The sequence below is a fragment of the Vulpes vulpes genome, chromosome 14, assembly GCF_048418805.1.
Source record: "Vulpes vulpes isolate BD-2025 chromosome 14, VulVul3, whole genome shotgun sequence".
Classification (NCBI taxonomy): Eukaryota; Metazoa; Chordata; class Mammalia; order Carnivora; family Canidae; genus Vulpes; species Vulpes vulpes.
Window position 1 is genome coordinate 74,814,407 of NC_132793.1, and position 24,900 is coordinate 74,839,306.

The 24,900-nt window shown below is 48.5% G+C and overlaps 1 protein-coding gene across 1 annotated transcript in view; it reads right to left on the bottom strand.

Moving 5' to 3' along the window:
• Nucleotides 1-2,658: 2,658 nt before the first annotated feature.
• Nucleotides 2,659-24,900, bottom strand: part of THBS4 (thrombospondin 4) — a 41,819-nt gene continuing 19,577 nt past the window's right edge. The window contains exons 7-22 of the mRNA XM_072736920.1: nt 24,669-24,880; nt 22,747-22,884; nt 20,162-20,230; nt 18,088-18,240; nt 14,911-15,015; nt 14,251-14,358; nt 13,818-13,977; nt 11,896-12,014; nt 10,958-11,010; nt 8,153-8,346; nt 7,060-7,238; nt 6,444-6,492; nt 6,150-6,346; nt 5,238-5,410; nt 3,409-3,548; nt 2,659-2,878 (exon numbers count right to left, since the gene is read on the bottom strand). Coding sequence (XP_072593021.1) covers nt 2,817-2,878; nt 3,409-3,548; nt 5,238-5,410; nt 6,150-6,346; nt 6,444-6,492; nt 7,060-7,238; nt 8,153-8,346; nt 10,958-11,010; nt 11,896-12,014; nt 13,818-13,977; nt 14,251-14,358; nt 14,911-15,015; nt 18,088-18,240; nt 20,162-20,230; nt 22,747-22,884; nt 24,669-24,880 — 2,111 coding nt within the window. The 3' untranslated portion in view covers nt 2,659-2,816. The remainder of the gene's footprint in view (nt 2,879-3,408; nt 3,549-5,237; nt 5,411-6,149; nt 6,347-6,443; nt 6,493-7,059; nt 7,239-8,152; nt 8,347-10,957; nt 11,011-11,895; nt 12,015-13,817; nt 13,978-14,250; nt 14,359-14,910; nt 15,016-18,087; nt 18,241-20,161; nt 20,231-22,746; nt 22,885-24,668; nt 24,881-24,900) is intronic.

A 24,900-nucleotide genomic window follows, 5' to 3' on the forward strand; every position in this document is an offset into this window, starting at 1 on the left:
ATTTTTTTTTTAGTTACTGACTTGTGTGAATTCTTTATATATACCCCTTATCTAATGTATAGTTTGCAAAATTTTTCTCCCATTCTGTAGGTTATCTTTTCAATTAGTTTCTTTTCCTGTGCAGAAGTTTCTGAGACCGATGTAGTTCCGTTGCTGACTTTTGCTTTTGCTGTTTGTGCTTTTGGCATCATATAAAAAAAAAATCATTGCCAAGACCGATGTCAAGAAGCTTTTTCTCTACATTTTTTCCCAGTACTTCTCCATTTATTATTTACTATTTATTATTTATTTTAAAGAATTTCTTTTAAAGAGAGTGAGAGTACATGTGGGGCAAGGGACAGAGGCAGAGGAAGAGGAAGCAGACTCCCCACTGAGATCGGAGCCTGTGGCGGGGCTGGATTCTTAGGACCCTGAGATCACCATCTGAGCTGAAATCAAGAGTTGGCCACTTAACCAACTGAGCGCCTCAGGTACCCCAGTAATTCTCCATTTAAACAAGAAGTTTTCTGAAAGTTTCAAGTTTTCTACCCCAGTTCTCAAGATATTGAGGAAGGATGACTAGAAGTAAGACAAAATAGTGTACCCACTCAGTTGTGTGTCACTAAATGTCTGATTGGTTCTCCGGTGCCCTGCTTTGTAGTGTTTGCCGATTTCTATAGTGTAAATATTTCACCATGGTTGATTTCTAACTGTCAACATCTTGACAACTGTCTCTCAAAATTCCTCAAAATTTAATTGTTGGCTCTTCTGAGCTGGTACGTGCAGGCTTCAACACATCACTGGATCTATTTGCTCTCTGTATTTGATGACTTTTGTCTTCCCAGCAATATAATAAGTTCCCTAAGGGATGCAGTTATATTCCTGATCTCCAGTAAGCTGATGGTACGAGCATGGTTACACATGCAAAAGTATCGATTAAAGGAAATTTCCTGTGGATACGTTGCTTTCTTAACACAACGGCACAGCTAGTAGCAGGGAGACTTGGGGGTGGGGAGGGCACTGGAAGGCCGCCTCTCCTTTCCACCAGTCTCAAGAAGACTCCTGTGGGAGCCATAGGATGGTTTTGCTAAGGAAACCAGGCTCCCTGAAAGTCAGATCAAGATACGGTAAGAATTCATCTTAGAGTCACATCCAGATCTGATCAACACATTGGGAGATGAGTGTATTTCCTGTCCAGGATCTGGTATGTATTTCGACGATGAGAATGAAATCTCCCAAGATTTCACCACAGACTGCTTAGGAAAGTGCCAAAGACTTAGCAAAAAGGTCATTAAAATAGCTATAAAGGTATAACCTAAGGGCACTGTTGATACAGTGAGTGAAAGAGCTCCTAGAGTTCCTAAGGGATCAGGAAATAATCATCTTTCCGTGAGATATAGAAAGTTAGGAAAAGGAGTAAGATTGAAAGAGGACAATCTCTAACCAAATGAATTTGTCCTTCTGAGGGTTTTTTTTTTTTTTTGGAATTAGGGAAGACTTACAGATGTGGAACCACAAATCGGAAGAAGCCCATGACAGCACAATGGCCCAGAAATCCTTGGAAGGATCCTGGAAGAGAATCCCCCCGGGGGAACTCACAGTCCAGCAGAGGGAGTTGGTAGACTGGCCTGAGTTCTGGCCACTGAGCGAAGACCTGGATGCAGGAGATCAGATGTTGTGTTATGATGCAACATCTGTCTCTACACCTCACGTGTGCAGGCAGCTACCTTGAAGTCCTGTCCCGTGCTGGTCATGCCTAGGCCATGGGATTTTCCGAATACTGAAATCATGCTCAAACCGTGGTGACTGTGTTTATGCTTCACTTAGGATTTAAGATTCCTCTAGGAATTCTGGAACAGAATAGTTTACTACCCAGCAATATTCTTTAAAACAGAATTCTTTTTTTAAAAAAACAAAAAACAAAAAACAAAAACCAGAATTCTTAAGGAGTTTGTAAAAACTCGCCTGGATCTTTGCCTCACAGATGCAGTGGTCAAAAGGCTAGTGTAGCGGTGAGGCACCTCCCTGCCCCGCCCCAGGGTGATGTCACGGATACCATCGTCGTTGGAGAGTATGTCGTGAGGAGCCGTTTGAGTTGTAGGAGGGCCTGTATGATCCGTCTACACTACTGTCCATTCAGCCAGCCAGCAAACACATCCTGGGTATTTGGGTATTTACTATATTCCAGGTACTGTGTTGGGCGTGGGGGACATGGATTATAGGAAGAGGGAGGGGGCCTTTAGCTCGCTGAGCTGACATTCCACTAGGGGGAGCCAACGCTACAAACAAGCCTGTCGATGGGGCGGTTGGTGCTGGTCTGGAGGGTGGGTCTTGGGGGGGCGGGGGCAGAAAGCACTGCACACATCTGCTCCAGGCTTGGTCAGGAACCAAGGGGAAGGTTCTTCCGAGCATGTGCTTTTTTTTGTTTTTTTTTGAGTTTCCTTACCCAGAAGAGGGAGGCTGCTGAGGCGAGCACGGCACCGAGAGGCTTTGCTGTGAAGCTCAGCTAGAGTAACCAGAGATGGGAGCTCTGGCCTGAGCCTTCTGACTCACGCACTTGCCCAATCTCACTGACTCCCTGAGCAAGGAATACACAATACACAATACACAGACCTCAAGAACAATAGACTCACCCCCAAAGCCTGAGCCACACGTAAGCAATGTTTGAGCAACACGGTGTTTAGAAATTATCTCTTCTTTATTGTCACGTTCATATAAAAAGTCTGATATGGTTGGGTTGGTAAAAGGAAGCCACCGTGTATATAAAAAAAGTTGTAGAAGTTAAAAAATATATGGCTTTAGTGTTTGGAAAAGCAGTTACGGATTGCTCCCTTGGCTTAGCTATCCAGGCGATCGAAATTCTGCGTTTGAAACTCTTGGAAGTCCTCTGGGATGGTGTCTGCGGACAAGAACAGGCCCAGGGGTTAGTAAGGCTCCTGCCACCTGGAAGCCTGGCCCGGCTCGCGCCGTGCATGCATCCAGTAGGGGTCACTGTCAGCCCGAGCAACAGGCCCCAGAAGGCTCCACAGCCATTTTCTACCTCAGGCTGCTTTGCAAACTGTTGGCTTAAAGCCCAGGAGTGCTCATTCACGGGCCTAAAGGACATTAGCAGGCAGGAGGGATGGAGTCTGTGATTATGCTTGAGCCATAAGAAAATAAAGGCTGCCTGTAAATGAAATCTGACCGAATTTCTCACTGAACCCCCAAATCCTAAGTCAAGCAGTTAAGTTCTATGCATCTCAATTTCCTCATCCATCAAATAGGAAAAATGAGATCTACCATTTACTTTAGTTACGCAGGGACTGTTGCATTTTAATGAATACGTGGCATGAGCTTGGGGCTTCTGGGAGGAAAATGTGCTATAAGAATAAGGTAGTAGGATTTGATTAATTCTAGTAATATTGTATAATAACAAGAATAGTACGTTACCATTGCAGCGATACTTCAGGTTGGACCAAATGATGTTTTCTTGGGAGAAGCAGAACACACCAAGCCGGCCTCCACGCATGGTGGTGTCTATGGTGACCCCAGAGTCAGCCACCAACTCGGAGCCTTCATAAAATCGCACTCTGCAGACAACACAGCCCAGGCTGGTCACCATGAAGCTCAAACTGGAGTCAAGGTCAGACCCACCTCTTTGCTGTTTCATACTCCACTTCTCACAGCCCTGGCCTGGGTCCTCACTGTCCCCCCTTCCCTACTAGATTGGAAGCTCCATGTGGTCAGGGACTGGAGGTTCATGCCCTCCCCTATGCTGTCTCTCCAAAGGCCCAACACGATGTTGGGCACAGAGTCAAACCTGATGGGTACCAGCTGAGGAGTTCAAGAGAAATCACAAAACCCACTGCTTTTCCTGAGGTCCGACAGCATCTGGTCGAATCGCAGAATAGTGATCCCCGCTGGGGGCAACAGCATCCCTAAAGTGGGGACATTTCTGGCTGGTTGTTTGGCATTTTGTGACTGAAGCCAGGGATGCTGAACGGTTCACCTGGCCCTGGAGAGAAAGATCAAAACCTGTCCTGCATCCTCTACACTCTGGACTTGTCTCCGGACACTTGCGTAGGTGGAAAGGCCATTTGCAATTGACCTGGGACCAAACTTCCTTTTCCTTGTCGACAGTGAGTAGTTTTTGCACCGTTTGAATATATACTGAATTTTCTGTGGGTCAGCTGAGGAGCGATCGAGTACTTTCTTCGGCTTAACAAGAGCTGTTCTCCATTTTAGAAATGAAGTCAGCAGGAGAACAACCTGCATTAAAATGTCACTGCCACTATGTCATTTTGTGTTGTGGTGTAGTTGTGTCTAAGCATTTACGTGATTTTGTTATAAATTACTCTTCTTTCTCTATTAAAGTGTTAGGGATCAGATTGTTTTCCCAATTGTCTGCAGGCAGACTGTCTCTTCCATGATTTCATTTTGGGACGGAAAAGGAGGCATCAGGCTTCCTCGGGCTGAGAACGTGATCATCTTACTGTGTGACAAACAGTACACTGGACTTAATGTCCTCGGGAGAACAAAGCATGAATTAGCCCTCATGATTTTCTTTCTTCCAGCAGGCTGCTTGCCTGCCCCAGTCAGGAGATGGCAATTTGTACTCCTTTCTCAGTGAGCTACATAAACTGGCGTCAGTGTTGATCTGCAAGCTTGAGGAGTGAGAAAGGAAGTACCTGGTCTAAATTTCAAAGGTGCAGCCTAAGCCACTGTAGCTTCTGTGGACAGTTGTTTGCATCTGTTTTTCAAACAGTCTTCTAGGGAAATGAGGCAGCTTGCACTGGCTGTGTGAAGGTCAGTTCCTGCCACGTGTGGTACACACTGAGCAGCAAGGAGGCCAACATAAAATGAGATACGGGCACTGCCTCCATGGAGTTCACCATCCAGCCGGGAAGAGATGGTAAGGGACTCATTGCAGTGCAGTTTGGAATGTTCATGAAGGAGCCAGCACCCAGGCTGAGCCACATCTCCCTTCCCTTCACACTGGTGAGTGTGGCAGGCGCCCATCACCAGTCAAGCACCCCCCTCCTCCAATGCGGAGGCCTCCATGCAAAGAGTCCCTCTACCCCCCAGTTTGGTTAGTCTGAGCTGGGGGTCTTCCTCCCACTTCCTTCCTAGGAGCCAGAGCCTGATGTCTCGGAAGTCCTGGCATGCCCTGGGAGGGCCATGGTAGGCTGGGGCTGCTCAGGGCAGCAGAGGCTCTGTGAGGCTGAACGAGGGTGGGCCTAGCTTCAAGAGCAAGGTGAGGAGCTATGTCCTCCACATACCTGATGTAGCCCACCTGGGGCCGGTGCTGCAGGAACCAGCGGTAGGACACCTTGTCCTTCCAGCCCACGTTCCTGGAGTCCTTCCACAGCAGCCGGACCTGGTCACTGGTGTCCCCGGTATGCCACAGGGAGTTGCGGAGATGCTCTCCAGGACCTGTCTTAGACTTAACAGCCTGGAAGGGACATAAGCGAGGTTTTATTTTTTTATTTTTTTAAAGATTTTATTTATTTATTCATGAGAGAGGGAGAGAGACAGGCAGAGGGAGAAGCAGGCTCCATGCAGGGAGCCCGATGCAGGACTCGATCCCGGGTCTCCAGGATCGATCCCGGGTTTCCAGGATCATGCCCTGGGCCGAAGGCGGCACTAAACCACTGAGCCACCCAGGCTGCCCAATAAGCGAGGTTTTAGACCAGAATGCACAGGCCACCCTTCCTGCTTCCTGGGTCCCTGGGGTGGTGACTTCATGGTTATAATCTGGCTGCCTTTGGATATGCCCTTTCTATGGAGGTGACCCTCAGCCCTCAAATAATCAGCATTGGCCGATACCCCGCTGACCTCGCCCATTGCTTTCCTGCTGTAACTCCACCGCACCCCACACCTGTCCTCTGAGGACTCGGAAGTCTGCCTTTTCTCCCAGCAGAGAGCGAGTGCCCACTAGAGCGGGCCCCACTGAGGACACAGGTTAGCCCGTTTCTGGCACAGTGCACCTGCTGACGTGCCCCCAGGGCTCCCCCAACTCTTGATTCCCCACCTGAGCTGACCTGATGGGGAGGACATGAGTCACCCGAGGTCAGGAGGGAGCTTGTCCACAGGAACGTCCATATGTGAACTAAGTGCCGTAGGCGAGAACAGGCCTGAGAAGGAGGGTGAAGGGCCCGGAGGGGAGGTGAGTGACTTAGAACGGTCGCTACCTTGAGCTGGATGCCAGGCTCGGCGACAGCACGGAACGGCGTGGCCTGCCAGTACGTCTGCTCCGTCTGCTTCCACATGACCACGTAGAAGCTGGAGCTGTCTTGGTAGCCAAAGATGAAGCCGGCGTAGTCATCGTCCGTCTGGGTGTTTACGTGGAAGGTCCCTTCAAAGTCAACTCCGTTAAACGCCGTGTACCCTGCAGGGACCACAAGAAGATCAGAAAAGCTGACTGGCCCCGGGAGGAGCTGCGGAGAGCGGGTTCCATGCACGTGCTGTGGAAGCCCTGGACATACCCACTGCCAGGCCGGGGTCGCTGTTCATGGTCTGGACAATCTCCATGCCCTGCAGAGAAAGTTGAAGGAGTTAAGGGCAATCTGAGAGGGTGGAGAAGCTCAAGGAAGCCCCGAGCCTCCGTGGTGGGGAGCGCTCACGAGGCCTGGCCTCCACACAGCCTGCTTTATCTGAGGAACTGCTCTACCTCGCTGGGTGCTCGAACAAAGCACAGCCCTGGGAGGGGGAGAAAAGCTGAACAGAAATGATTTTGCTAAAATGGGAATTAAGGGTTCCTTGAATCAGCTTAATTCTGAGAGAGCATCACTTCTAACGCATGCGACTTGCCGGGTGAGGCTAAAGGCTCGAAGCCTCTCTGTGCCTGCTTTCCGTAGTTTCACAACGAGGGGGCAGGTGGGAGGCAGTCTGCTGGAGAGCTGGGGGGCATGGCTTTCGGGCCAGACTGCTTCTGCCTGGGTCTCCATTCCAGCCTCTCCCTGCGGAGCTCCCGTGAGCCACCACTGCAGACTGAGGGGGCTCCATCTCCTGTGTAGAACGGGCTCGCGGAAGCACTGGGCCAGAGGCCAAGGGCAGCGCGCCCTCTCCTGTGTGGAGAGCTGCCCACCACCGGGCACCTACTTGGTTCAGCACCACCCAGTTGGGATCGATCTGCGCGTCCCCTTCAGGGTCCAGGACCACCGTCTGGTAGGCTCTGAAGTCAGTCAGGGTGACCTCTGCATTCTCCGGGCAGACGTCGATCCGATCGATGACCTGGTCCTGGTCAAAGTCGGTCTCACAGATGTCTCCCACGCCGTCCCCTGAGTGGGGTGGGGTGGGGAGGAGGAGAGGATCTGGCTCCCGTCCACACTGCCTGCACCACCGCTCCTTCACAGAGACAGGGCTGGGCAAGGAGCCGAAGGGAGCCCCCCTCTTCAAGGCAACCATCTTCAGCCCATGCGGCCCCAGGCCCCACCCTGGAATCTTCAGGGTGGGTTGGTGAACCCCACTGTATGTGACCAAAAGAATTTCCTGGGGACAGACTGGAAGGCAGCTGTTCAAAATTGGTCTTATAAGAAACCCTGAATGCTCTCTGAGGACACTGGGGTTCACCAAGTGGTGGGGCTGAAGGCTGACCTTACAGAAGCAACATCCATAGTGCTTTTGCTGTAACATATGAAAAACCGGGAAATTGTCATCAGAGTGTCTCTAAGACCGTACTTTCTGGTGATCCGTAGGCTGAATCCGGCTCATGGTATGTTTTGTTCCGTTGATATGTTATTAAAGTATTTCAGCTAAATGCTACCTAGCTGTGGACGGCTGTGCCCTCACCGGCCCTCCATGGTCCTCATGGTTCTGTCTCCTTTCTGGCTGGTGCGCACTCTCCCTGTGGGCCTGGCCCCCGGCGGCCACTGAGGTGGTGAGCCCACTGAAGCCGTTCGTGGCTCTGCCCTTCCCTCTATCCTGCTCCTTTCCTGTGGCCCCTGGTGAAAGCCCCTTGGGCAGGAGCATGTAGCTGCTCCCTTGTTGCATGTGACCTCATCCGGGGCTGCTGAGAAGCTGCAAAGCAGCTCTTCTGTGACAGAGTTAGGGGGTTGTGTCTGCCAGCTGTCCACTGTCCACACAAGCTGTGGCTGCTCAGGGAAGTCCTGGGAGAAGCATCCCACTCCCACCCCAGGCGCCTGGTAGAAGGGAGCCTGGGAGCCGCACGCAGCCTGACGCTGAGCCCACTTACTGTTGCTGTCCTCCTGGGCTGGGTTTGGGACCAGCCGGCAGTTGTCTGGCCCAGGGGGCACCAGGTCTGGGATGCCATCATTGTCATCATCATCATCACACTCGTCACCAATCCCATCCTTATCAGTGTCCAGCTGGGCACTGTTAATGACAGTGGGACAGTTGTCTGTGCTGTCCTGATGCCCATCTCCGTCACTGCGGGAGAAAGAACAGGTGGTTTGTGGCACAGATAAGCAGAGAACAGGATAGGAATGAGAGCTGGGATTTGGGGGTTGGGCCAGAGAACATTTTCCCACTCCTGCGTCTTGTTGAAACAAGTAGATCATATCCTACACTCCAGAGGATAAAGGCTGATTCCCGATTTTGTGACCAGATGCTCCCAATCAGTCCTTGGGGACTATGATCACTCGCCCCCCCCCAACCCCCCACGCAACTGAGAACCTACAAAGGGAGCCAAGTGTAAGGGGCAGTGGAGCCAGGCCGCTTAGTGTGGATCCTGGCTCAGCACTCACCAGCAGCTGGCCCCTCTGCGGCTCAGTGTCCTCATCTGTAAAATGGGAATAACGGAGCCTACCTCATGGGGTTGTTATAAAGATTAAATGTTCACACGACTAGAATTTGGCACATTACATTTTAGTATGTGGTAAAGCACTTCTACATGCTGGCTCCTGGGAAGCCCTATAATGTTTCCTCTTCCTCTTCGCGTTCCCTGGCCCGCAGACCCAAGAAGGAAGAGAGGTGAATGCCCCGGGGAAAGTGGCAGAGAGGGCAGGGCCGCCTCTTCCCGAGAGCTGCGCATGGAGTCTGGGCTCAGTCCCGCTCTAAAGCATTCTCAGAACCCTCATTCTCTGCCCACGTGACAATTCTTTTTTCCAGGCCTAACGGCCACCAAGGATGAGACTGCCCTGTCCCCAGAGGCTTCCCTGAGCTGATGCAGGCCACCCACTTGGAGTCAGAACAGATGCTCCTTCCACCTCATCCACCCATGGCCTGTCCCAGGCTGGGATAGGACAGGGGAGGGGTCGGAGACCTGTCGACGCCCTTCAGGCCCCGCTTCCCAGAGGGGTCCCAGGGAAAATGAGGCCAACCCGGACAAGCAGAAGGGGACAGTGGAATGGCTGTGCCTGCAGCAGGGCTGGTGTTTAAATCCTAGGATCTTGGTATTCTGTTCTGTGCAGCCTTGAACATTCTTATGCAAAAACAAGCAGTTCCTGTCCTCCTCCCCAGGGTTCAAGTTTGTGGGAATTAAAATGTAGCAGGATGAGTCATTTATTTTAGGCAAATATCTAGAGGCTGACAGGATAGGATATTTCAGAGATTCCCGGGATGGCTGGCAGCGCAAGAGGATCCCAAACGGGGAACAGTCTCGATGTCCACCACTTAGGGAGGGTTCAGGGTGCCGGTCCCACCTTCCACGCAGAAATGGCGACCTCTCCTCAGCTGTGGCAACGGTAACGCAGGCCGCCATTGCTGGCGTCACCTGAGGGCCGGCATTCTGCCCCGAGCTCTGCCTAATTTCTCTTTCATTATTACCGGAACCTGCAAGGTACGTTTAATTCCCTCTACTTTGCAGAGAAAGACATCGAGAGTGCAGCCGCTAAGGGACATTGAGAGTGCAGCCCCTAAGGGTGTTTACGTTCACTTGGCCACAGGCACACAGAGGACCGAGCTGGGGCTTCCTAGGAGCTGTCCTTGCACAAAGTTTGGCTCCAGAGCCACTGTGTGCAGGGCGGCCTCGGAGAGGAGGTCGGGAAGGAGAGCCCTGTTTGCCCCTGCTCTGCCCTCCCAAGTCTCTTGATGCAGAGGAAAGGGGCCAGGGCCTGGACAGCAGGAGTCTCCCGGGCAGAGGTGATGCTGTCTATGTCCTGGGTGACGCTCCACAGCATCCCATCCAGGCCTGCGTCTTGTCTTTTCTGTTTTTAAAAGATTTTATTTATTTATTCATGAGAGAGAGAGAGAAGGGGGGGGGGGGGGAGAAGCAGGCCCCATGCAGGGAGCCCGACGTGGGACCCGATCCCAGGTCTCCAGGATTAGGCCCTGGGCCGAAGGTAGGTGCTAAACTGCTGAGCCACTGGGGCTGCCCTAGGCCTGCATCTTACTATAGGACTACCTCCATGTGGGGCTGGTGGGGGTGGGGGGAGGGGGAGAGGAGGTGACAAAACTCATTTGCCCAGAATAATCGACCAAAAATAAGGGACGCAGAATGAAAAAAATTCCAAGGACAATAAAACGACAGTGATCTCTCAAACTGACAGCTTTCTATTTTGGGATCGTGGTGAAGCTTTCCTGAGTTGAACGAACATAATGAAAGCGCTAAGGCCATCGAGCGCCTCTAGGTAAAGGCAGCTGTAACGTGCACTCTTCATAAATTAACTCAGTCTTCACAACAGACCTATGAGCTACATGGCACCGTCATCCCCATTTTTCAGATGAGAGACAACTGAATAACAGAGACTGGTGACTTGCCTAAGGTTAGGTATTTTGAAGTGAGGGGGCTGGGATGTGTAGCTGGCTGGGCATCCAGAGGCCAACTCTGAAGCACGATGCTCCGCTGCTTTTCCTGTAATAGAATCTCACTCACTAGAATGCTCGGTGGCCCCTGCTGACCCAATCACCTGAATATAGGGGGCTTTCGAGGAGGTGTGGTGACCCTGACCAGAGGCGGCCTACTGTCCCACCAGTAGCTCAATCTCTCTCCATCCATTCAGAGAGATCCTGAAGTAAGGTAGCGGCAGATTGCTCTCAAAGCTAAAATTCTCCCCAAATTTTTCATCTGGCCCTCACGCAGCTGGGAAAGGTGCCATACCTGTCCTGATTGGTGTCACAGGAGTCCCCAACCAGATCGTTATCCACATCAGACTGCAAAGAGAACAGAACAGGTTATTATTTATGCCTGGGCCTTCATGCACAGAATGTTCCAGAGAAGGCAGACCTGGCCCATCATCACTGCATCTCAGGAATTATTTCTCTGGAATTGGGTTGGTGCAGAACTGCAAAAGGACAACACCATATTGGTGTAGGCACAATGCTGAATTGTCAAAAAAGCCTTCCAAAATATCAAGCCACATGGCTGGGCTGCCTACACACCAGATGAGCTGATTGGAAAGGGCGCCGGGGCAGGAGGGTGGCAGGTGGAGACGTGCAACTCTGGCACGGGCCGGAGGGGAGGCAGCCAAAGGCCTGGGGACTAGGCAAACCGATTTTGCTTTCCCTCCGCATGTTGGAATTGAGCCAGAATGGGAGTGAGTCACAGAGGGCAACAGTGACGCCCCTCTCTTGGGGCTTTAAAAATACATGACACAATCTATCCAATTATCCAGACAGGAAGGAGGAGTGAGAAGGGAAACAACACGTCGCTGACTGAAGTGCATCTGAAATGTCCATACATAGGCTGTGTAGGGGTTTGGAGACTAAAAGGACACAAGGCGCCCAATGGTTAGATGCCATGTTACATTTTCCTTTCAGGAAAACATCATTGTTGTTTTGGGCATCACTAACTCCTGCCACTAATCTTACAGCAGTCTGCAGCCTCTGGGACCCACCCAGAGGGCCTCAGACTTCCTGTAGCAGTCCTCCTAGCACCCCCAGGCCTGGAGTGTGCAACCCCATCAGCTCCGCTCCAGGAGGCTGTGGCAATGACAAGGAGCTGGGCCAGTGCGCTCAGCTGGTTTTCTAGACAGTGTTCTTAAAGAATCTGCACAGGGCAGCTCGGCCTAGAGTCTGAATCCCCCGGATGGTACTCACCTGGTTAGGGTTGCTGACATCAGGACAACTGTCACAGGCATCCCCCACACCATCACCATCCTTATCCCGTTGGTCACGATTGGGAACTCTTGGGCAGTTGTCCAGAATGTTTTTTATTCCTACAAGAAAGGAACACTTGCCTGAGTCAAGTGAACATCTCAGATGGGTTAACAGACTTCTAGGCGATAAGAGATCAGGCCTAGATGCAGGCATGTAGTGAGTGACTTCTGCTAGGGCCATCCTCCCAGAGCCGCTACCTTTTGTCAGCAATTATCTGCAAGTGACATCAAAGCATGGATTCTGGGAGACTTAAAAATGAATGATGACCTGAGGCATTTCTCCATGGAGTTTTAAGTTGTCCAAGACATCTAGGGCAACCACTGCAACTAGATGAGAAGGTCACGAGGGTGAGATGGCCTGACCCTGGAGGAGGGCCTGGTGAACAAAGACTGGGACCTGAGGGTTGAGGCAGTGGTGTGCTGGAGCCAGGCCCACTGTGCCCCTCGTTTCTCAGCTTTTGTCTCATCAGGTCCTCTTATACCAACTGCTTGAAATCAGTCATGGTGGGAATGGGATTTATCCCACGGAAACTGGCCAACGCTACAACTTGGGGCTTTTTGGTTTTCTTGAGCTGGTTTACCAGCATACCACTGGCTCTGGTCGTCCATCAGGCTTGCAGAAGATGAGGTCATGCTTTAGGGAGGTGTAGATATTCTGGAGTGGGGTGTGTGTGGGGGGTGGGTGGTAGGATGGGGGGGAGGGGGTACACATCTGGGAAGGTTTTCCTTCAAGGCCCTTGTGATGTGAAATGTTTTTAGAAACTATCGGATCCAGTCTATACTTCGATGACAGTCATCTCTATGTCATGGAAGCTATACAGAAACAAATGTCCTTCAGCAGGGCCTGGGTGGCTCAGTCAGTTAAGCAGCTGACTCTTGATTTCAGCTCCAGTCATGATTTCAGGGTCGAGAGATCAAGCACCATGTGGAGCTCAGTAGGGAGTCTGCTTGAGATTCTCTCTCCCCCTTTCCTTCTGTTCTTCCCCGTCCCCTGCACTTTCTCTTTCTTTCAAATAAATAAATTTAAAAAAAAAAAAAAGGCCCCAAACATGTCCTTCTTCACATCGGGAGAGGCTCCAGAGCTCAAGCTGTGCTCTAGGGGGTGCCATTCACACAGCCCACACTAGAAGGCCCCTTCAGTGGAGCTAGGAGCTGGGCAACGTGGATCTCCTGCCTCCAGGCTCTTCCCAGAATAGGCAGGGCATGGACACGTTTCCCAGGAGACGTCTGATCCTCTGCTGGAAGAGCCTGACCCAGGTGTAGCCGGTGACCCTGCTCTTTTGAGGCCCCTCATTCAATTCTCTGCTTCCAGGACTCTTATGCGTGCAGAAGGATGGTGGTGGGGGTGGTGGGGAAAGACACACTTTTTCTAGGAAGACAGATGCCCTACAAAGACAAAGCCCTGACAAGACACAGCTTGAAATAATTCCTACAAAATTTCTGGCAATGATGTAGAATTCCAGAAACACTCGGGGTATTAAATAGCAGAGTAGGTTAGGGAGAAACAGGTGGGCCAGAGGCACCCAGATGGCTCATCCAGACTTGTGATTTCAGCTCAGGTCATGATCCCAGGCTTGTGAGATCAAGTCCCAAGTCGGGCTCTGCACTGGGTGTGGAGCCTGCTTAAGATGATATCTTTCCCTCTCCCTCTCTCCCTTGCCCCTCTGCACCTCTCCTTCTCTCTTAAAAAAAAAAAAAAAAAGAAAAGAAAAGAAAAGAAACAGATGGGCCAGACACCGGCCACAGGTAACCACGCAGTGTGGGAGCCCTTCTGAGTCAGCAGTTCTATTTGTGCTCCTAACAGAGAACGAGGGCAAAAGGACAAATGAGTCCCAAATGAACGACAAAATGAGACAAGCCCACCATCTCCATCCATGTCGTCGTCACAGGCATCTCCTTTCCCATCCCCATCGGTGTCTTTCTGGTCATTATTTAGGATATTCCGGCAGTTATCACAAGCGTCCCCAAAGATGTCTTTGTCACTGTTCCTTTGGTCCACGTTGTGAGTCAGGACACAATTATCCTAAAGGATTAGAAGGCCAAGCGCTTACTCAGGCTCATTGCTGGTCCTATAGTGGATGCCAGCCAGCCTCCACAACGCCCCAACCTCCCCCAAAATCCCCACCCCCAACCGGTCACATGCAGTCAGAAGTCAGGATAGAAGTCACAATGCCACAGGATCGCAGGCATAGAAACTAGTATTTGGGATGAGTAATAGAAACAGGTGACTTCGTGGGCTTCCTCCCACGATCCCTGGAATGGGGCACTTCACAGGTCCTCCTGGCAGGGCAAGTACCTGCTCATTCAGGATCCCGTCTCCATCAGCATCCTCATCACAAGCATCCCCAACGCCATCTCCGTCTGCATCTTCTTGGCCAGAATTTGGCACATACCTGCAGTTGTCCTAGGGAGAAGAAACAGCTCAGAGAGATGTCTCTGACCTTTTTTCAATTTTATTGATGCATAATTGACAAAACTGTAATATACTTGAGGTGTACAGTGTGATTATTTACCATGCACGTATATATGAAAGGGTTCCCATCATGGAGTCAGCACATCCAGCACCTTGCATACTGACCATTTTTTTTTTTCTGAGAACATCTAAGTTCTGGCCTTTTAGCAAATTTCAATTAGACAATACAGTATTATCAACAAAACTCACCATGTTTTACATGAAATCCTCAGACATTATCCATCTTATCACTGTAAGTCTGTGTCCTTCTATCCACTTCTCCCTGTTTCTCCACCTTTGTCTACATCTGTCTTAAGTCAGAAATGATTTCTAACCTCAAGACTGACGGCAGCCGCCTGACTTTATTGCTGATGGCTGTTTTGCTACGTTTGAGATGCAGCTACGTGAGAAATGCCATGGAGCCCATAGAGTCTCCCCGCCATGGGAGGTGCGGCTCTAGAAAGCCACAGCCTGTGTAGTTTCTTTCCTGTGTGTCGCCCTTACCTTCTTGCAGTTCCTGGCAGAGCAAGGCAGTTCTTCGTCAGGGTAACTGTCAATGTCCACGTCCTTCCCACAGATGTAGCCATCACCAGCCCAGCCGACGCCACACTGTGAAGGCAAAGCCCAGCAGGGGCTTGGGGAGCTGAGCCCCGTGGGAGGTGGGGGGAGGACAAGGGCCTCTGCGCTGTACCTGTGAATCCCTGCTCCCCTGTGCGCATTCCCAGAGGCAGTGCCCACAGCCACACAGCATTGTTGGGTAGGATTTTAAAACTATTACTTTTTTGAATAGTCTAGAGAATCAAAAGGTTAAAAGGGACACAGAATAAAAACTCCTTCCCATTCCTGTTCCCTTGATTTGGGCAATGCATTCTTCTGTCTTTCTCCCTCACTCCTTCGCTCCCTCCTTTCCTTCTTTCCTTCCTCCCTTTCTTTCATTTGACAGAGAGAGCATAAGCAGGGGGAGTTGCAGCCAGAGGGAGAGGGAGAAGCAGGCTCCCTGCCAAGCAGATAGATGGATGCAGGGCTTGAACCCAGGACCCTGGGATCATGACCTGAGCTGAAGGCAGACACTTAACCCACGGAGCCACCCAGGTGCCCCCATTCCTCCGTATACTTTAATTAAGAGATATGCCATGCACAGATAAGCAAACACACATTCTTTTTCTACCTCGTCTTCTGACACAACTGAGAGCACACATACCCACAGTTCTGCACTTTATTTAAAAAATTGATATCATACCTTGGAACTCTTTCCATATCACTGCATGTAGATTCATGTCATTCTTTTTAATGGTCACAGATCTATCATACATAAAGTGGTGTGTGTGCGCCTCCATGAATTTCAACCAGTCCTCTACTTGTGGGTGGCTGGTTTTTAAAACATTTTTTTTTCTCTTGCAAATAATGCTACAACAAGTAATTCTAGTATATTTGTCATTCTGCACCTGTACTGGTTTCTTAGTGTGAATTCCTGGTTCAAAGGTTATTTGTAATTTTGAGTTGCTGTGGAAATGTTCCCCATATGATTGTCTCATTTCTTCTCCCAGCAGAAACGAGTGCATGTGGCTTTAGTGGTACTTCCCTTATCGTTCTTGAACTACAGTCATATATTTGACTTTTACAGTCTTCTAGATCAATTTCCACCAAAAGAAAAGTGCTTTACCTCTACCTCTTCCAACATGCTTTACTCCTACTCATGCCCTTTTAACAGGAAAAGATTCCCACAGGTGCAGAGCTGGGCCTGCGTGGTCTCTTTGTCCCTGGAAAAGTCTACCCAAGTATCTTGCCACCATCAGCCACTGACTTCATTATCAGCAGAATAGGCATTAAGAGTTACCCTACATTGGAATGTATAACCATCATCTCCAATCCTTACAATGACACCGCAAGGTCATTGCTACCCACTGTACCAGAGACAACTGGGCTCCTGAGCCAGGATCAATGGCAAATCAGAGAGAAAAGAAATTAATTCCCTAAGTGGTGCCCGGGGCAGAAGGTGGGACCGGAGAGCTCAGTCCAGGAATGGGATAGGCACCTGCAAAGGGGGCAGACAGGAGAGCAGGAACACAGAGAAGGGGACCAGGGGAACCAGAAAGGCAGGCAGGGGGCAGAACGTCTGAGGAACAGAAGCAGGGCCAAGGGAAAGAAACTTTCCATGAACCAATGTTAAATTTCCTGGCCTTGCTAATCAAAATAAGGTGATTGAAGACCAATGACTTCCTAAGCGGCAGCCTGCCTGTTCTCAATCGTCCAGGCTCTCCTTCTGTAACCAGAGATTTAGAAGGCAGGAGGCCAACGACACCCCTCCCCTTAAGTGCCTCTATTTCCGCTCAATTGCTTCAGCGGGACTTCAGAAGGCCTGGAAAGCTCAGCCATGGGGTACGGTCCTTGACTCATTTTAATGAAGAAAAAATTTCCTCTAGGAACAAATACATTTTTAATGAGCCATTTGCTGGCAGATTAAATTATTTTAGTAGTCACACCAAGTATATTAATCCTTTACCATCTGTCGTTGTGCCTTATTACAAATTCAAAAACATATTAAGAGCCCCATCACCCACTATCCCAGGGAAGTCATTAATTTGTTCACAGAAAATTAGGATTTAAACATAGATCTACCCTCGCCTCTCAGTGGTAATAAACACGTCCAGCAACGGGAATTAGGAACATTGGGGGTGTTTCCCCTCTGACCCAACTTGCTCCTTTGTCAGGACCTCGTTATGGACTACCTGTGCTGCCAGAGAGGACGGATGTTATTACATTTCTTTCTCAAACTTAGTTCTCATTCTTCTTGTTTCTCCTATTTGAAAAGCGATAGGCTCACCGTAGAAAATTTTGCGAGCATGACGTTAGAGAGAAGTCTAAGTTTGGGGTATCAGGAGGAGAGGAAAGCCTGTCCTGCCACTCAGAGGTGATCCCCACGAACCCACAAATCCCACCATCTGCAGGGGCACCTGCCAAGGGCCTGGCCTGCTGGGAGGGAAGGAGGGGACAGCAGCTCAACGGCTGACTTCTCAGAGCCTAGAAGCCCTGAAGACTCTGGAGCCTGGGACTTGGGAGGGGGTGGCAGGGTCTCCTTCACCCACCTGGGAACCTGCCTGGCACCGTAGCCATGGCCGCCTGGGAACCCGCTCTCCTGCCGGCTACCTCCCCCTGATCGGCTCCAGGGTTGGGAAGTGCCCAGGCAGAGGAGGTGGCCATCCCTGCAGCTCTCCCTGAGCCCGGTGGGGATGGGCACAGAATCATGCCATGCCCCCTCCTGCTCACTGGCAGACACAGGGCCTCCCTGAGAGTTTACAGCTGCTTGCACTTCGCTGCCACCTGCTTCCTGGGATGCCAGGCCCCACTGAGCACAGCCACAGAGGACGGCAGGATGCCAGCCAGGTGCACAAACAGGGCGTGGATGCAAGGGAGGGGAGGAGCCTCCTTCTTGGCCCTTCACAGAGAGGGCTGGGTGCGGGGGCCCCACTGCTGACCACCCGAGGCGTAGAGGGGGAGCAGAGGTTAACTGGGCTTCGGAGTGCTCTCCAGGAACTCCACTCACCCTGCTGCTATTACATTCTGTGCTCTCTCAGGGGGAAGGTTTCCACTTGTGAGGACTTTTTACTGGGAAGCAAGGAGTACCCGAGGAGGGGTGGCATTTAAAATGGAAGAGGGTCGAGCAAGTGACAAACAACTCACCACACAGGTCACATCCCCCTGCCTCTCTTCGATGCACTGTGCATTCACACTGCAAGGATTCAGCTCGGGATTTCTGCAGCTTCTCTCAGTTCTGCATCCCCTTGTCTGATCGCCGGTGTACCCTGGCTTGCAAGGCCCACAGCGGTAAGATCCCTGCAAAGAGCCAAGATCAGAGGATGGGCCAGGGGCTCAGGACTGTGAGCAAAGCTATTGCAATCAGGTGTATTTTTATATGTACTCAATGATGCCTAGGGTTGTTTTTTTATTTTTTTATTATTTTTTAAAGATTTTACTTATTTATCAGAGAGAGCACATGTGGGGCTTGATCCCAGCACTCCGGGATCATGACCTGAGCCAAAGGCAGACACTTAACTGACTGGGCCACCCAGGCACCCTGACGATGCCAAAATTGAGTGAGACTCGTGCCTGCCTCTCTGCACCCATACATATCTTATAAGATTACGGGAATACCCAGGGAGACACCAGCAGCCTGGAGCCATGCTGACATGAGGGAAGAGCACCGAAGGCAGAAGAAGGCCAGAGTGAACCCCCATCACTGTGATCTGCCGGCTGCACTGTGGATGACACAAGGGAAAGGGCTGGTGGTGTCAGTGAAGCCCTGGGAGGTGGAGTGAGAATTTATTCTGGGGACAAGGGAGATGGTTTGATGGAGAAGCAGGTTAGGGTGAAAAAATGTTTTTTTAACCGTTCCATTGGCTTTTTAACAATTGAGTGACAGAGAACAGGTGTACAGGGAAGTGTCAGTGGCCTTGCCCCGAGAATTCTTGATGAGATGGCTGCTACGGAAGCAACCTGGCAAATGAGCCGTCAGCTCCACGGCAACAGCACTTCCAGGGCCAGCCATGACTTTTTTTTCAAACAGCTTTACCGAGTTAAAATTTACATTTCATGAAAGACACCCATGTAGAGTATACAGTTCAATGATTCTAGTCTCACAATCCCCTACTTGCCAAATCCAAAGGATGCTCTTCAGTGATTTTTATTTTTATTTTTATTTTTTTAAATTTCCTTGATCTATCAGCCTTACTGGACTGCTCCATTTGGCTGGCTCTCTTCTTTACTCCTGCTCTTTTTTTTCTCTGCCCATTTCTGAGGTTCCCTGGAGATCTACTTTCTAGGTCGTTTCAAGGTCTAGTTTCCTTCCCCCAGGGTGGCTTTAGGTATTCCCTTTATGCCAGCATCTCCCAAATCTGTATCTGCAGACTAGGTGAGCTAGCCCTGGTGAAAAGCAAAGAAATTAACAATTCCCCATTAGCTCCCCATCAGGCAGCAGAGTGTGTAGATAGGAACACAGGCTCTGTAGCCGGACCAGAAGCCTTAGGAGACCATGACTTGGCCTTGGCCCAATGGCCTTTTCCATAGCTCAATGTCTTCAACTGTAAAATGGCAATTAATAGTGCCTAGTGACAAACTTATTGGGAGGATTAAAATAAGTGACTTGTTATCTATAAAATGTTTTTACATACAAGGAAACTAGGAACCTAGAGATGGATTAACTTTCCCAGGGATGTGAAGCTGGAAGCCGTCATTCCATCATGTTGGTGGTTTTCTGAGTCACATCTCTATCTTGGAATCAGTGGACAAGAACTTTCAGAAATTAAACCATACCTAAAATATATACATTTTAGACACCCCGAGGGGTAAGCATTTTAATACAAATGACTTTTGAAAAGATTTATAAAAATAATGAACACTATTTGGGGATTGTGTCATCACCAATAAAATGCATATTCTCAACTATATAAACTCAGAAGCCCTTCACATTTTTAAAATATAAGAACAATGTTTTATTCAACAAATATTTTTCTGAAAGCCCAACATGGCAACTCTGGTTAAAGTCTGGCACTTATAAAGTTTTTCTTATATAAATATTACTTATTAAATTAGTCTTACATGAAAAACTATTTTTCAACGTAAACTTTTATCTTCATTTGCCAATCAAATATATTGTACCCATCTGTTTTATGTGTGTTTTGGGGGTTACGACTTATAAACATACATTTGTTTTAATAATTGGTCTGCTTTGATAACATCGTCCATGAAAAATACTTACCAAGGTGTTAATACAGATAGAATTGAGAACACATGCTCCATTGCGACACTCATCAATGTCAGTGCAGACCTAGTGCAGAAAAGTTTAAAGAGATAACTCTGTTTAAGCAGAAATGCAAATCAATTTTGCTTTGCTTTGATGCCTTTGTGTGAAGGTATGGAATTTCAGGTAAAATGATAATAGGAGCATCACTCTAGCCGCCTCCTTGTGTTTGTACCAGTCTATAGTTAACCTAATTTCAAGTGATAGTTGCTGACTTGGTATTTCAAGTTGTTCAGAAACACAACTTGTATGGTTACTCTGTTCTACAGCCTTTCTACTCGGGAAGGTTTGTTTGGTACTCCTGTTTGGTACTCCACGTACTTCTACCTGAGGATTCCTAGCTTTCTTCAATTCTGGAGGATTCTCAGCTTCGCTCTGCTCCTATTCTTTCAACTCTTTCTTTGGAACTACAATTAGACAAATATTAGACTTTCTCATTAATCTCTTCTTTTGCTGCTTAACTTCTTGTTCCTATTATCCATCTCTATTTCTTTGTGCTGCATTCTTTTTTAAAAAAGATTTTATCCATTTGAGACACAGAGAGAGAGCACAAGTGGGGAGGGGGGCAGAGGGAGACAGAGAAGCAGGCTCCCCATTGAGCAAGGAGCCTGAAGTGAGGCTCAATCCCAGGACCCTGTGATCATGACTTGAGCCAAAGGAAGATGCTTAACCAACTGAGCCACCTGGCTCCCCTCTGTGCTGCATTCTGCATGGTTTCCTTAAATCCACCTTCCCTTCTATACATTCTCTGATAGCTGTCTTGTCCATCTATTAAGTTTTGTGGGGTTCTTGTTTGTTTGCTTGCTTGTCTTAAATAGGTTCCATGTGCAGCTTGGAGCCCAACACCGAACTTGAACTAATGACCTTGAGATCAAGATCTGAGTTGAGATCAAAAGTCAGACACTGATCCCACTGAGCCACTGAGACGCCCCCCCCATCTATTGAGTTTTTAATGTCAATGATTACATTTTTCATTGAATAAATTTAACTTGACAATTTTTCAAAGTTTCTTTTATTTCCCACACTACGCTATTTTTAAATTATGGTATATTTTCCTTCCTTTTTCTCTTTATCCATTTGAATTGTTTTACATTGATCATATTTCCTCATGGTAGCTTCTTCAGGTAAATCCCCACTTTTGTTTATGAACATATGTTTAGTGGCCCCGTTTTCCCATGTTCTACTGGCACCTGAGTTTCAGAGTCTCTTTACCAGTGGTATGGCCTTGACATTAGCCAATCTCCTGGGGATTTTACTGCTCCAGAGCTGATTTTTATGTTAATTTTATGGCTTGTAGTCCCACATTATATGTGTAACATAGATTTGAAGCTCATAGCAGTATGCACTATAAACTTGGAACTTTGATTTGTGGTGGCCAATTTTCTTTTTTGTCAACCGTTCCCAGAGATGACATCAAGCTTCCTTGTTGCTTTTGGGAGCTAGTGGTTTTCTCACCATCTTGTAATGGGTAGGGTAGCTCTTGGAGGCTGTGTCTTTATGAAGGGGTATTAGGTCTTCCTAAAGGTCCACATAGGTGCTCAAACCTCAGATCCCGACTCCTAGGACCAACTCCCAGCTCCCATGAGTATTAATTTGCTAAGCTGTAGAAAGGTGGCTCTTTCTACTTCAGTTCAGTCTACCATATTACTGGAACTCTTACTAGCTCACATAAAGCACCCACTATTTCATTTTGTCTATTTTCCTTGGTTTAGTCTTGGAGATACTGTCTTCAGAGGAGAGGAAGCAAAACTTTGGGTCATTACTCTCATGGTTTCTTGTCACTCCTATATGTCCAGCTTGCCTCCTTTTTCTCATCTTAAAAAAAAAAAAAAAGATGCCCTCTAGAATCTTTTGATACGCAGCTAGAAAATAATGAACCCCTGCCCTTCTTCAAACCTGATAATTTCCTTAAGGTAGTAAAAGATATTTATAGACTAACCATTTTTAAGGGCTGAAAACATCAAAAAGAATTTCACAGTCAGTCAGTTAAATAATGGCCAGGATATAGTAGAACATTTGGAAATAAATGGAGACTGTCACAAAGTGCTCAAGTGCTTTATGACAATTTATAGCTTATATAAGAAGAAGGGGTTTTCCTCAGGGGATTATTTCGACTCCTGAAATCCTCTCATCTCTGAAACAGCTTCTTATCAGCAACAATGACTCTATAAAAGTGACCTAATTTTTCAAAGCTTTTATTTGTTTTCCGTATTCTCAAGTTATTCTGCAGGACAAAACGTTGAATGGCTAACAGAATAGGCCTGAAATCATGCCACACATTTAGTATTATCCCACTGATTGTTTTCCTAGTGATACTCTATTATCCTGATTTAACAGCTTCCTCCCTACTAGACGTTATGAACATATATGCTCAGAAATGAGTCGGAAAACTTCCTTTTTTTTGCCCACTATTATTCACCAAGACATTCCACACGACATTGGCTGTTCAAGGAGGTTATAATGAAGGGAGTGGGAACAAACCAAGATTTTTCTGTTGGTAATTAGGATAAAAAATGAATAGAAAGACCATAACTTCAGCCCACCTGCTTGTTTGACTTGGCAAAACTGATCCCGACACCCTGCACCACGGGCCCAGTGAAGCCCACGGGGCAGGCCTCACATCTGAAGCCAGGAGCCAAGTTCACACAGCGCACACCTGGGTAGCAGGGGTGATATTTGCACTGGAAAGGAAAAAAAAAAAAAACCCGAAGTCTTTAGCCACACAGGGAAAACAAACTTTCATTCATCTATTTATATATACTTATCTACTTAACTATTCATTTTTTGAAGACCAAGATGGTAAAAGGAAGTATTTTTTTGTATATTTTTTATTGGAGTTCGATTTGCCAACACATAGTATAACACCCAGTGCTCATCCCATCAAGTGCCCCCCTCAGTGCCCGTCACCCAGCCGCCCCATCTCCCCGCCCGCCTCCCCTTCCACTACCCCCTGTTTGTTTCCCAGAGTTAGGAGTCTCTCATGGTTTGTTTCCCTCTCTGATATTTCCCACTCATTTTCTCTCCTTTCCCCTATAATCCCTTTCACTATTTTTTATATTCCCCGTACTAGTGAAATGGGTAAAAGGAAATCAAAGCCTCTAATTTCGCAGTTGCCCACAGAATCCCAGACACACACAGTATGGCGTTGCCTTGTAGTGGGCTTTGCTCTATTACAGGATAACGGCACAACCAAGTGAAAAGGTCCTTAAGGATCATCAGTCTACCTCCCAATGTAAATTTCCTGATATTACACCTTGTAATTTAAAAATCACCATGAAAGGACAGTGCTCCCGGGCCACCTGTCAGCTGACTGTTAGATGAATCCAAGCGTATTACCAAAGCAACTTCTCAAAGAAGAGATCCAGAGGAGACAAAGCCAGGGCACTTGTGTTTTCAGTAAGCTGCGGTCTATTGCGGTCTGCATCTGCCTTCATGCCCTATCAACTCCACGGCTCTTCCAAAACTTAGAACCTAGGAGACTGCTTCTAACTTTTTTTTTTAAACCACCTGAACTAATGTAAAAAACATGACCACTTCCTGCCCTTTCAAAAGGAGGGAAATTCCAGCTCACAGATCAAAACCAGATGCAGTTCTGTGAAACACACATGATGGTTCTCCAACTGAGGAATTACTATAGACCATCTCAATTGCTTACCACCTGAGGAAGTAGTTAGTTGGGTGCTACCATGAGCCTGCAGGAGCTGTGTGTGTGTGTGTGTGTGTGTGTGTGTGTATGCATGCACACCTAAACTCCTAGTATGCAGCTTGCCACCTCCTTTCTCCCTCTAGCCCATCTCTGACCCCATGGGAAGGGAATGGCATATTTTAATGGCAGCCTTGCTACATACTGTGAACATTGCTTTGGGACTGGATTAATGACTGGCTAATCCCGCCCTTGAATCAGTCTCCTTCAAAGGCTTTGCAAGCTGGCCAAACAGCCTGCATTTGCTGTATGTGTCTTTCTGGCTCCATCCTCCAGCACTCTGGGTTACTCACGGTTTGGTTTATGGGACCTCCTCAACGGGTCTTGTTGGTTTGAGATTCCCCTCTGCACTTGCAATTTAGGAAGGCTGAAGAAATTGGTTGCAAGCCCTAAAATATACCCCTACACAGATCATCCCCCGCCCACATATGATGAAGTGCAGAAAAATCAAAGCTGTATTGCTGACTGCATATGAGAAGTAATCAATGGTGGAGTACAAATGTCGGCATTGTAGTAGCATGAGCCCTGCAGAGCAGCTGGAGACAGGAGACATTACAGACGCAGCCACAACAGTGTGTCAGGCCTTCTTCGTCCCCCTGCTCACGGTGGCTTGTGGTCTATAAGGATCCATGAGGGAGTAGTTTTTATGTCACTTGGACACCCCAAGTCATCCTTTAGTCATCCACCTAGCTTCCTTTTCCCTAAGCTGTAGGGTATCCAAGATACTTAGGAAGCTCTCACCCCACAGAGTTGAATTTTTACCTCATCAATGTCAGAACAGGTGATCCCATTTCCTGTGTAGCCCTCGGGGCAGGGCCCACACTGAAAGCCATCTCTGGTGTCCGTACACCGGACGCCGCGGAAACATGAGCTGGAATCACAGCGGCGCACTGGGGGTGTCGGGGATGTTGCGGGTGCTGGGGGCGCTGGAGGCACCAGTGTGTTTGGGGTAGGAGACTGAAAGCTGAGAGGACCTAGACAAAAACAATAATCC